Here is a 12,879-nt window from a genome sequence, read left to right as displayed (position 1 = left end):
ACTTCTGGAGGACCTGATACATGAAGACACAACCTATCCATATGTCCTCTTTTCATGTTGTGTAATGTCGTTTTACATGGAAATGGATTTAAAATTACATGTTTATTTTGGGAATGTTTTTAGTTTTTCTAAGCAGATCAGAACCTGGTAGTGTTAACTCGGGGAGAGAGAGAAAGTCTTTATTCTTTATTTTACTGTCAGAAGGCTTTCTTTTGTGATTAAAAATGTACATCAGCTTGGTTAGGCTTACATGAAATTATTTTTTCACAGTTGATTCAGATGTTACAATGTGATGCCCCCTATGAATACATTTAATAAATTACTGAAATAATGGGCTAAACCTAATTCCAAAAATGTTTTTATAAACATTGTTGAAATCCAGAGAGTTCATCATAATTCTTCCACCCCATTTACATAATGTAACTATTTTATTTCCATGAGGTTCATTTATTTATTTATTTTACAATTTGCTAATCAAAACTGATTTCATGTCAGTAAATATGTCCTTTGCTTGCAGCAGCTGTAACCGACATCACAGTTCAGTGAGTAAATAAAACTCCCAGACTACTCTTATTTTTAGTACATACTTAATTCAAGAAAGTAAAGCATGTTTGCAGGCTATTTGCCAAACACATGGCACATGATGATGTGGTGACGTGTGTAACTTTCAGGCTAGCCTGCTAAGTTAAGCACTGCTTTACCTAACTGATCTAGGACCAGCATATCCCTTTCTCACTAAAATATACAGTTGTATTTTGGACAAACAGTGTACATTAAGCAAAACCACTGACTAAATCATTTACACTGGCATGTGTTCATTTTTCTGGCAAGCAAAATAATCACAGAGAAACTAAAATACACAAAACACTGCTGCATTTATCAACTAAATAAAAATATACATTCTAGAGATGAACTGGCTTTTTAAAAATTATTATTTATGTTAATAATGAATCATTTAATGACAACATTTATTGCTTTTGTCCTCAGTACATTTATGTACATTCTTCTTTTTATATAAACACCTAGAATGATATTTCAGAAACCATCCCTTGTGTTCATAAGTTTCCACAAACTTGTCATACTGCTGGCACATCCAAACAGTGCTGGAATTTCCCACTTGTGTATCCTTTTGGCAAATGGTCTCTCTATGGTTGCTAAGGCAACACACAGTTCCAGAACTCATGGCACATGCAGTGGCAGATCCCGTACAGCATGCTTAGGAACAGACTGACAGGGACGAGGCAGACGAGTAACATGCCCCACGTGGTCTCCTGTATGATGAGCATGTAGACACCCAGGGGCAGGTAGCCAAAGTGAAGCAACCCTACTAGCCACACCAGGGCCCAGCCTAAGGTCTGATACAGCATGGCCATGCCACGCCACACCATCCAGGGCCATGTGAACGAGACGACGTAGTCTAGGTTGGAGGAGCGTCGATCTCTGGAAACGAATACAGCAGGGTCCTGTGGTGGATGCACAGTGGTGATTATCATGTTATTGGACTGTGCAGAGAAAGGGGAGGTGGATGTGAAGTCAGCCATCGCTTGCCCAGGGGTGTGTAGGATCTCCAGTTGGCTCTCATGTAGATGACAGCTCTGGGTGGACAGCTCCATCCACATGTTGTAGTGGTTGGCAGGCTTCCTACAAGCTGGAAGGTTTGTAACATAGCGGCAGAAAGGACAGACCACAGCACGTGGGGAGGACTCACTCAGGTCAATTATCTTGGCCAAGCACTTGGCACAGAGGTGGTGGTGACACTCAAGAACTTCGGGCTGCCAGCCTGACTTGCTGTAAGCACAGTAGCAGATTTTACACTCCAGTTTCTCCATGCCAAAGTCGTCTGCTGCTTCCTCCAGTGGCTGGTCCATCGCAAGCCACTTCGCTCAGCGCTCCCGCAAGGGTTACTAATAGCAGGACCCGTGCAGGAACATGGACGTCAGCTGCACCATAGCTGGTCTCCACGGCAACTGCCATACAGGGCTGGGACAGAGTAGAGACAATGGTGTGCCGGACTGCTTCGTGCGGGACACTATTTCACACTCTGTGTGGAAGAGTGGGGAAAGGCCATCACAGCAAACATAGCTGTTAACACAGTACTAGTGACGCAGCAGAAACAAACCGGGCACTGTAAAACAATGGCCGGAATTTTCCAGCTAGGTCTTTTGTTGCCAGCAAAATCCAGTCCAATTACTGTCTGTATATCCCTTTCTAGTACAGTGTTAAAACCGACAACAGGCTTCCATTCCTTTTGAACTGACAATGTATAATTTAATTTAATAGAAGAGCCTAGATGTTTAAATATAACAGTGTAAAAGTTGTTTTTTATAATTTACTTTTGAGTAGCCTATTTGGATTAGGATTCTGCTTTGAAAAAGCTCTTGATATTCAACCAATACATTAGTGTCCACGGAATGCACAGCAAAATATGTGTTTTGCATCTGCTTCTTTGTCTAGCTCTGCCTGTGTCCCGCTGTGCCTCTGCGACCTGCTCTGCCTCTGTGTCCCGCTGTGCCTCTGCGACCTGCTCTGCCTCTGTGTCCCTCTCTGCCACTGTGTCCTGCACTGACTCTGTCACACTCAACCTCTGTTAGACAGCTAATGTTCAGATTCTTCCACATGTGATCATATTAGACCGTGTGATTGCAGTCATACCTGTATGTGATGTGATCCTCAGATCTAGAGGATAAATGGAAAGCAGTAGCCCTGAAAATGAAGCTCCTAAATACACATTTAGCAGTCAGAAAATGCAATAAACAGCTCTACAAAATCCTGGTTATCAATTTAAATATTAATCCGTGGAGTACGGGTTATTTAGCCCTTGGTTTCCTGCAGCAATCTGTTAAACGCAAAATGGCAGTACTGAAATATTGTATTGTCAATTGTCAAAGCATTGTTGTACATGGGTAATTAATTGTTGCTCATGGGATCTGCTAATTGGTAGTCTGCTCCGTAGCAGGTAACGCCTGCAGGGCAGCCAGGGAGCGATGACGTAACAGTTCCCAAGATCAACTCTGACAGGCTCTGCATGACGTCAGCGACAGAACAACAACAAAACCGACAGCAGCTGGCGTCGAACGTGCGGAATCGCGACTTGCACCCCGTCGGTGTCTATGGCCAGCATCGCGGATGCCCCAGAGGCGGGGCGGTCGGAGACGGCTGCAGGGATGCGTTGTCCCCGGGTGGAGAACTCAGGTGGCGCGATGGCAGAAAAAGAAGAGCAGGCTGGCGGTGCTGGGCTGCCTTTAGTCGCCTCTCTGCTGCGTCGCGTAGAAAAGATGATTAACTGGAAAAGGCCGCTGAAGACGTCTGCACTCTTCGCAGCAACAAATACTGTGTTCTGGTGAGAGACATGACGCGGCGTATTTTTTTCGCCCTTCTTTGATATGCGAGTTGCATTATTATTGTCTCTAGAATATGCGCTAATCCCCGTATTTCAAATTCATCGGGATGTCTGTATGAAGTTGCACGCCAGTAATTATGGTTCCAAACTTTATTTGTAGCCTAGGTCATATAGGTTGTGCGCTGACCTAATAAACGTAAAAGAAGCAGGCATGACGGTAATGTGTACAGTTAATTTGTTTTCCTAGCTGACGTTTCCTTCCCGGCTACTGTTAGACAGGCTTTGAACAGAACCTCTAAGATTAAACAATGCATTTGTAGCTCATGTAAAATAGTCTGTGACTTCTGGTTTTCCACCAGCGATCCGGGAGAGTTTTCGCCATAGGGAACCTGAGGTTGTCCGCAGATGATGGTTTATAGTAGAGGTGTGAGACCGCTCTCTGTCTGTTGAGTCAAATAGCAAAATGGAGTCTGTCTCCCTCCAAATCCAGGTTTGTTTCCCTTAGTGCCTGTAGGACAGTTTGCCTTCTCTGCTTGTGCCTGGCTCTCTTGCTGTTGATACAAGGGGCAAAGGCCATGGCACTTTCCAGGTCAAGAGGTAAGGATCGTTATTTAAGACATAAGGGCAGTTCTAATATCAAGATGAGGGCATGTATGACCACATGTATAGACGTGTGTGTAGCTGTAGTCTCACTTGACAAATCATCTACAAGCGGAATGTATCAAAGTTAGTAGATTGTCATGTAATTTCATCATGCCTTGGGTATTTTCCAGCCCATATATGTACATTGTGGAGTGTGTTACATCACATTTGGATGGATTAGCTCAACTACAATAATCTGAAAAACATGGATTTGTACCGTGTAAAATATTATACATTTATATACATTATTACTATAATAATCTATTTTAGTTATGATTTTCATAGATTGGTGTTGTATTCTTTGCTCCATTGATTGTGTGTTATTAATGCATTAAATATATTTACATATTAAATAAAACCGACAGATTGGTTGACCTGTGATTTAAGTTTTGTTCCTTTTTTTCATAGGGGCACATTTATGGAGAGGTATGACTAGCAGGTATGTTTAAACTTAATCTCTCATGCAATCAAGTTTTTAGTTTACATTACTTTACCAGCTTGGCCCGTTTTTCCTCTTTATCCAGCTCGGATATGTGCAAGTTAACCACTAGAGGGTGCTTCATACGTTATTGAAAACATGCAGCAATTCATAAGCTCTGAAATGGTGCCATTACGTTTGTAACCGTAATCGTGCTGTTTAAATATCTGGACAGCGGCTACTCCCTGTCTTCACATTACAACACCACCCTGTGCTTCCACAGATTTTGCATGCCAACGATATAACTGAGCTCATACCGTACTTGTCCTATTAGTGAGCGAGCATGAATGATCAAACATCCAGGCTGTCCGTATTTGTTTCTAATCAGCTTGTACGGGCACATTGCGTAAAAATGCTTAAGATCGTTAAGGTACGTGTTAATGGCTCAAGTAATTATCGGTTCCCTGTTATTTTTGATCTAGTCTCCTGGCCCTCGCATTGTTTATGCGGTCGTAGTGAAAACAATTCCAATGCCACCATTGTGCCCCAGTGCGGGGGCGGGAATGCAGTAATCCCCGCTTTGTGTGGGGCAGGGTCTCGCTAAAGCCAAGATAGCCCCCCACACAGCTGCCGCTTTGCCTCAACCTATCCGTGATGGCAGGCCAGCACCCGTCCTACACGCCACGCACACACTCGGGCCTGTGTTCAGTGTTACGACGGGGTGAGCTGGAGCTTTGCTAGCAGTCACCGTTTCACATAATGCTCCATGTGGAAGAGGGGGAGGGTTTGTTTTTTTTGTCAGTTTGTTTTTGTTTTCTTTTTGGGGGATATTTACACCTCAGAAACCTTCAAGGTCCCAGTATTCACATGCAATGCACATATTTAAACAGTGTATTAATTTGTGTGGTAAACTTTATTTCTTGATGACAAGCTTGCCACATCATTATAGTAATCGTAATAGCTGTTTCCGACAATATTTCTTGCTATTGGGAGTTGTGGCTGGTTGTTTGTGTTGTTTGTTCCAGAATCCCAGGTGTCATCTGTGGTGTTGGGAAACTTGAGTTTGGTGTCATTCTCCCATCACCATCTTTTCCCCACTGCCTGTATGTGTGTGGTGTATGTGATGGATAAGATGACACTGCTGTTTCTGTGCTCCAGGAGCTACTCACACTTCTCTGATGACCTCATTGGAGGGCATGTTTTCAACTTGCCCACCAGTTCCCCCAATCCGATATATTGACACTAATCAGCAAGGGGTGTGCCAGAATAATGTGGCCTCTTATTCGTGGGGAGCTGAGAGAGCGGTACATGACTGACATCGTCTGCTTGCTCATGGTCACATCACCCATACCTCGTGTCGTAGTCATTTGACCAGCTTATGTCAGGCTCTGTCCTACTCACTTAGTTAAGACACATGTTGTGTCACTGTGTTAAGATGCATGTTGGGTCATGGCAACATGCTTTGGACACTTTAGAATTTTCCTGATCAACATTTTATGTAATCATACTATAAACCGATACAGCAGCTGTGCAATAGCTATAATAGCACAGAGCTTACACATTTATTCCATCTAAAAGAACATCACACAATAATCCTATAAGGCACCTTTAGCCAGTCTAAATTAAGGCTACTTGTAACATAGACAAATAGTTTTCTGCCATGATTATGATGCACAACCCATTAGTAAACACAGCACAATAAAATGGAAGCCGTATAAGATAATATTTGAATGTTGTAAAGGCACGGTTTGAGGTTAGAGAAGCTATGCTCAGCTTGTGTGTCATACTCCTACCCAGTGAGGTGTTTGTGTGTGTGTGTGTGTTTTCCACGCTGGCCTGCGCACGTCTCCCTTCGTCTGATGTCTGCTCGTGGAATGCCGTGCGGCTCTGGTATTTTTAGACTGGCTTGGTTGAAATAGTGAAGTGGGGAGCTCTGCCCAGCATAAAGATCGGTGGCCACCACTCAATGTGGCATGTGACCTGTAGGGGCCATTGAGGGCAGGACTCTGGACCCTAAACGTAGAGCTCGACACTGACACACTCTTCCTGGGCCCTTTCTGCACAGCTCTGTTCTCAAAGCCTTCGAGATGCTGGCAGAAGACAGCAGCTTGGGGTTAAGGTAAAGATCTCGTCATCACTGTTGTATTGATAAGAGACTAGGCACTCATGTTCAGGGTGTGGATAAAGAGGTACTCAGATAGTCTAGTCAAATTCATTCCACAGTGGAGGTTGAAGAAGTTTGATAATGGGAGAAACATGCATGGTTTGTGAGTTTTCTAATTGTGGTAGGTAAATAGAGAGAACTTTATCAATCCTGAGGGAAATTGCAGATCTCAAAGCACATTGTATTATTTGAATAATCCTTCTGTCCCAGGATTTAATGGTGGTTTTGAGCAATTTATCAGAAGTATTATGTTACCGATAGTCAGAAGGTGCTAACCTTGAATGATTTTTATTTACTGTGGTGAAGACATGTGCTCTCACCATGACAAACTTTCCCAGAATCCTCTGCTGGGCAGCAGTGCTCAGAGTTGTCAGTTGTCACAAAGGCTTTATGAAGGTCCATACAGCAAAGGAACTTTGGCTTCTAAGGTTGCCTTGGCTGGTGTTTTGGGGACATGTAGTGATTTAGTGAAGGGATTTGTTGACATTCTGACACTTGCAAGGCTAAAGATTTTTCTTCTTGATCTCTGAGGAAAGGAACGGTACTAGCTTCTTTACCACCATTCCTCACATTGTTCAGCTGTTGGTTTTGCACTATTTTTGGGCCCTGTCACTAGGCTTGTTACATTCTTGTTGCTTTAAGTGTTGCTTTAAAGATTAGTGTGGGAGTTGGAACAAGCAGCTGTCTGGTCACTGGTCTCTCAGGTCAACTGTTGTTAGAATCAAACAAAACACAGCAGATCTTCTCCTATATTTTAACTACCTACCTCTGTATTTCTACTAAATGGACACTAAAGTTCAAACATTTTTAAAATGGAGGCTTAAAGTTGTTTGTTCCACAGATACTGATGTGATATTATGCAGCATATTACTATGACATAGCTGGTCTGTTTGGACATTGGTCACCACCGTGGACCATGTCTGAGTTTTAGATTCAGCCATGTGTGTTACATAAATTACCTTGTGACAGCTGAGGACAACCAGCTTTCTTCAGATGCCAATTTCTTGTAACGGAAGATGACCCTGCTTAACGTTTTAACAGGCTGCACATGATCATATGGGTACCTCATCGAAGCCTGACCACCTGCTCCACCACATGTTGGGCAAGCTCTCTTCTTGAGGTGCGGTTTCAGCCTTAGTTCACGTGATGAAATTCTAATGTGAGTTGCCTCACAGTCACATGCGTGGCTTCACCACAGCTGTGTGACCTCTAATGGAAATGTCTCCTAGACATGCACCTTGGCTCACACAAGCTGAGGCTGTTGTCCCAGGGCTATTGCGAGAGTGTGGGCTTGTCAGTGCTAGTGCCGTCAGCTCTCCGAAGTCGTGGGGGGTTGATATGTTATGGGACCCTACGGAGTTGTAGGTGAGCTGTGTGAGAGCAGCGTATTGGTCATTTAAATGGCACTGGCGTGACTGGCCCTCCGTTAATAGATGCTCATCTCTTGCCAATGAATTCCAAAATCTTCTTACCCGAGGGACATGTATTTGCTGTTGTTCTGACTAGCTCTGACTTTGTAATTAAAATGCAGCCCATGCTTCAGTTATCAAGCTTCTCATCGTAACTCTGGGATTGTAGTGGTAGTATCTTTCCATTCCACCTGCTCTTATTTGTGGGATTTGGGGCTTCTAGATTAACGGACCGTAGAGTTGAGGAGATGAAAGTGTTCCTTTGGCTCAGCTGACATGGCTGCAGGTGTTCAGAGACCACATCACCACTGTAATCTCATTGCCAAATCCTCCGCTGTACCCCACGCATGTAATTATTAACGTACTCTTTGAAGACTGGGGAAAGTTGTGCTCTGGAGTAACAGAAAGCGTGAGATATCTGATCTGAGCAGTGCTCCCAGCGATCTGAGCAAGGCTCAAGCAGTTCGACTCGAGTTCATTTCCTTCTTCTCCTGTGATGTCACGCTAACTAAGACCAATCCTCTTCTGCTTCATTGGAACTCCATCGCATCTGAGATTGTGAGCTCTTTCACACTTTCAGGGGCCAGGGCTGCAGTAGGCATGTTTGCCTTACACTGCTCACATTTAAATAAAGGCAAAGACGTTGCCATTAACAGGCTTTGTGCCTGCTGATTCTGTTTTGCCTTTCAACTTATCCAGCGGAAGCCATTTTATGAAATATTGTTTCAACAAACACACATGCCCGTAGCCTGCAGTGGTCCTCTTCACTAGAGTAGTAACTTCATCACCATGGTTACTATAGTCATTGTCACATGTTCTTAATCTTACCCATCAATCTCTTTATTTAAACCCGCCATTTGCAGTAGGCTGGTTTGGACTCTCTGTTACCTCGCTCCCCGTTCTTCCCCTCTTCTTAAAACTGCTGAACTGCACATGGCGCAGTTTCACTCCTTTGAACGCTAAGTGTTGGTAAGGAAGTCTCATGAATGGGTCTGCTCAGCACTGCGCATCAAGCTTTCTTTTTTTCTTTTTAATATGACAGCCATTAACTGACTGTCTTTCCATAAATGGCTTGAGAGACATACACCGTGTTCCTCTCTAAGCAAGAACATTTGCATCCAAGAACATCTGATATACATAACCTGAAATACATGCAGTTTCAACATGCAGAACTTGATTTAAAGTGACATTGTATTGGTCACTGTTCCAAAAGTTGCACTTAACTAAGCTAGTAGCTGCTCTACAAGTAATCAACTATTCCAAAAGCATAATTATGGCAAAGCTACCACAGAAGGAAATGTAATTAAACCAATTTTTTAAAACACTGAAAGAATCAACATTGAAACTTTGAAACTACATAATAAATAGATAAAATGGTACTCACTATTAGGAAATACAGCTGCATTAGAAGCTCAGTAACTAAAATATTCCCTAACAGTTTTAAATCTCTGATTAGACTAATACAAAGTGTAAATTAGAATTTGAATGCACTGGCCAGTAGCTGAGCATATGCTGCATCAGTGTTTTGGGCCCACACTTCATGTTCATAACTGTTACTCTGATTTTGCTGATAAGTCACATGACTCAGGGGCCCTTTTCTCTCACCACAGCTGGCAGATCGTTGACTCCAGTCAGGAGGACGAATCTGGAAAAGAGCCTCAGCTCACAGGCTCCTGGCTGAGCTTCAAGCTTCTCCTTGAGGAGACCTCCTCTTTTAAGCAGCAGAATCCAGGCAAGGTACCGTACAACCGATGGGCTAAAATTTGACTCGAAGCCAGCGCATGCCTGCGTGCTGTGGAGTAGTGTCCAGTAGTATCTGAAGCCTGCATTTGTTTCTGGTTGTAGTTCTGTCTGCTGGTGTGCAGTTTATGTTCTTTCTTGGCGGTCTTGGGCCGTTACATTCCAGGAGTTGTTATTTCCTACATTATAGGTACGTACTTGGATCTTCTAATTGATGAATAAAAAAAATTAATGATTTATTGTCTTCTGCCTGTACAGCTTGTTTGCTCCTTAAAAGATTATAGATTAATAGGTATAAAGATTTAACAGATTCTGTAATGTTATTAACATTTCAACTGGGTTAGACTGCTTTCTCTATTCTAGTCCATCCTGTGTCATTCACAGTAACCACCAGCAGGACTGACATATATAGCAGATTCTTAGTAGTGTAACCATGACGACATTTCTCACTGAGTTTGTGGTTTCTCCAGTTCTTTGAAGTCAGCAGGTTCTGCACTCTGCTGGCAGACCACGCCGTTTGTGTTAATGTGCCGTCTGTCTGTCTGTCTGTCTGTCCCAGTGCTGGGTGTTTTTCTGTGGCCTTTCCTCTCATCACATGAGTTTGGGGTATGGCTTGAGCCAGTTCTGCAGAAACTGACCTTTGGAGTGGGAAACTTGGTTCAGAAAATAAAGAAGAATCATGGTAGTCATTTATTATCTCTGGACACCTGACTTGACACACATACACGCACAGTGTATACAGTAAAAAATGTTTAATCTCATAGTATTGCATCACTGCGTGAGAGAATAATGCAGCCACCTGTCGTTTTTACCTCCAGAGAAGAGATTACTCCAGGCACAGACTGAGCGAGAGAGCATTGAAGCTGATCTCTCCTCACTGTTTCCCAAAGTAAGCCTCTGCACTGTCTTACTCACATGCCTCAGAAGGGCTGCTACAGGCGTTCTTTTTGCGTCAGAATAAGACGGGAACTGACAGCAGTACTCTGTTGCAGCTGGACTCCACAGCATGCAGGGAGCTGTCTGTGTCAGACACGGAGGTGTCGGAAGTGACGTGGACGGACAACGGCACCTTTAACTTGTCGGAGGGACACACGCCTCAGACAGAAAACTCTGAGGGTGAGTTCATCCATCACTCTCAGTTTGGTGGTGTCTGGTTTTGTAGCACCCTCTGGAAGGCTGGATGGACCATGTCATAATGGGTTGGGCTCTACTTGACTGGCTCAGCCTTGCACTCATCATGCAGACTTGTTGCTCCTTTCCTGTCGGACAGAGTTGGACCGCCGCAGCGAGGAGGAGGTGTTCTCCGGCGGACTTCCCGACTTTCCTTCCCTGGACAACGGCCTGGGAACTAACGGCGATGACGACGACGACCTGAGCATTGGCCTACCGGGCCCCCTCCTCCACACGGGCGAGGCCCAGCGAGGTGCGCACACAGAGGGGTACATGGTGGCCCAAGCCTTGGGACTAGTGCAGAGGACGGCTGGTGACGTGATCGCGGCAGCAGTCGCCTCAGCCGTGCAGGAGCATCTGGAGGCATCCGCTGCACCTGCGCTGGCCCGGGCCCTGGCTGCAGCCGCGGACACGGATAGCGAGGCAGAGGAGTTTGAGCTGCTGGACCAGGCCGAGCTGGAGCAGCTGGGTGGGGAGATGGGTCTGGAGAAGGCTGACAATGAGGCCCAGCCCGAAGGCTCCAAACCCGCCGGCTTTTTCTCCAAACTGCTCAGGCGCCCCTGAGGAGCGGAGGCAGCCGGGGATGCCTGGCTCTTCCTGCCACGGCACACAGAGCGGGGACAGAAACAGTCTGAAACGGCACTTGGAAAGGGCCAGACTAATGATGCCGTTCCATTGTTTTGTTTTTATGTTAAAAGCAAATTATGTTGCAATAAACTTCAGATCTGTAGAGGAAAGAGGGAACTTGTGCAGCAGTGGGCAAGGAGAGGAATAATATTGCATTTAGCCTGCCTTTTATTGTGATATGATACTCAAACTACCTTCAGTATATTTGATATTACCTAGATTTATCCACCTTAAAATCACCAAAGGGGTGTGGACCAGTAGTAGTTTAGCTTTTAAAGGGCTAAAAGATGTACACCCTATATCGCTGCCAAACTAACCTCTTATTAAACCCACAGAGCATTGTGTAGATGATCTCTTAGCTTATTAAGGTCTTTTACACAACAAAGTGGCCAAAGCGTCAACCCTCCTACTCAATGACAATCAACCATCACATGGAATGGTATTTCCTAGCCTGCCCATAAAAAACACTTTCACCGGTAACATTCATTGTTTTTTCCCTAATTTTTGTATTTTTTATTAAGCTTTTTTGAAGCTGGATACCTCAGTACAGTATTTTGCATGCCGAATTTTGTTTTAGACTTTTTCATTTTTATTGGCACCTTATTTCTGGAGTGATACAGTTAGGCACTAAAGCAGGTTGAGCTGGTTTGAGTAAAGTCTATTCAAACGTTTGAATATACATAATCTAAGCTTTGGAGTTATCCCATCTTTCAGACATTTATTTATTCATTTAAAAAAAAACAGTAGTATGTACAAGAGATAAAGAGAAAAAACACATTTGGCTTTCTGTGTACTAGATATAAAGATGCTATGAACACCCTTGGAATATTTGTGCGAAAGGAACAGGTTTTTTGGATGGATGGAGACATCACACACCATCGAAGAAAAGCAGACAGAGGAAAATGGTGTCCCTTACTTACCTTTGGCCTGTTCAGAAAAGCTTCTCTTCACATGTGAGGTGCTTGATGTCTAAAATGAATGTTTCTGATGATGTATTCTGAATGGTGTTAGGAAATATTTAAGCAACCTACCCTCTTCAAGTAATCCAGTGTCCTATTATGGAATTTGATCTTTTTGTCATTCATTATGAATATTACCCAAAAAATGATGTTCAGTGTCAGTGTGATGTCTCACACATTTGAATGTACTGTTTATATTTTTGTTTTCTCTTCTGGTAGACTGATATCACATACATTTGATTGCCTTATATTTGCCTGTGCAAACTGTGTGTGAATGAAAGGACATAAAATATAGTTGTATGTAAATAATCTCAAGAATGTGATTAAAATATTAAGATTCAAAGTCAGCTGTGTGTTGTTTGTTCCCAGAGCAAGAGTAAGCTCTTCTTATGATAGGGTACAGAAAACCA

General features: G+C 43.6%; 2 protein-coding genes across 6 annotated transcripts; one reads left to right on the top strand and one right to left on the bottom strand.

The window, feature by feature from the left end:
- Nucleotides 1–240: 240 nt before the first annotated feature.
- On the bottom strand, nucleotides 241–2,724 carry rnf182 (ring finger protein 182). 2 transcript variants are annotated; one of them, XM_027028018.2, is made up of 2 exons: nucleotides 2,653–2,724; nucleotides 241–1,980 (listed from the first exon to the last, which is right to left on the bottom strand). In XM_027028018.2, exon 2 carries the CDS (start codon nucleotides 1,866–1,868, stop codon nucleotides 1,155–1,157), a length of 714 nt encoding a protein of 237 aa, XP_026883819.2. In that variant the 5' UTR covers nucleotides 1,869–1,980; nucleotides 2,653–2,724; the 3' UTR covers nucleotides 241–1,154. The 2 variants fall into 2 exon arrangements, with proteins under 2 accessions (XP_026883819.2, XP_035392120.1); XM_035536227.1 differs by having other exon boundaries at nucleotides 241–2,041; nucleotides 2,653–2,719.
- Nucleotides 2,725–3,014: 290 nt separating this feature from the next.
- Nucleotides 3,015–12,816, top strand: retreg1 (reticulophagy regulator 1). Of its 4 annotated transcripts, none has more exons than XM_027027997.2 (9): nucleotides 3,015–3,340; nucleotides 3,831–3,937; nucleotides 4,391–4,421; nucleotides 9,584–9,710; nucleotides 9,819–9,903; nucleotides 10,273–10,395; nucleotides 10,532–10,602; nucleotides 10,706–10,829; nucleotides 10,984–12,816. In XM_027027997.2, the coding sequence occupies exons 1-9, from the start codon at nucleotides 3,111–3,113 to the stop codon at nucleotides 11,445–11,447; spliced, it is 1,362 nt and encodes a 453-aa protein (XP_026883798.2). In that variant the 5' UTR covers nucleotides 3,015–3,110; the 3' UTR covers nucleotides 11,448–12,816. The 4 variants fall into 4 exon arrangements, with proteins under 4 accessions (XP_026883798.2, XP_026883801.2, XP_026883799.2 ...); XM_027027998.2 differs by having other exon boundaries at nucleotides 3,276–3,340; nucleotides 3,700–3,937; XM_027028000.2 differs by lacking the exon at nucleotides 3,831–3,937 and having other exon boundaries at nucleotides 3,269–3,340.
- Nucleotides 12,817–12,879: the final 63 nt, after the last annotated feature.

The sequence above is a fragment of the Electrophorus electricus genome, chromosome 18 (genome assembly GCF_013358815.1).
Source record: "Electrophorus electricus isolate fEleEle1 chromosome 18, fEleEle1.pri, whole genome shotgun sequence".
NCBI lineage: Eukaryota > Metazoa > Chordata > Actinopteri > Gymnotiformes > Gymnotidae > Electrophorus > Electrophorus electricus.
This window is presented reverse-complemented; position numbering and strand designations above follow the sequence as displayed.

Bases quoted from the DNA above. Each gene is read 5' to 3' on its own strand.
- rnf182 (XM_027028018.2), bottom strand. From the start codon at position 1,868: ATGGACCAGCCACTGGAGGAAGCAGCAGACGACTTTGGCATGGAGAAA.
- retreg1 (XM_027027997.2), top strand. From the start codon at position 3,111: ATGGCCAGCATCGCGGATGCCCCAGAGGCGGGGCGGTCGGAGACGGCT. The intron at 9,904-10,272 runs GTACGTACTTGG...TGTCTGTCCCAG, and splicing joins TGTTATTTCCTACATTATAG to TGCTGGGTGTTTTTCTGTGG. The intron at 10,396-10,531 runs GTAGTCATTTAT...TTTTACCTCCAG, and splicing joins GAAAATAAAGAAGAATCATG to AGAAGAGATTACTCCAGGCA.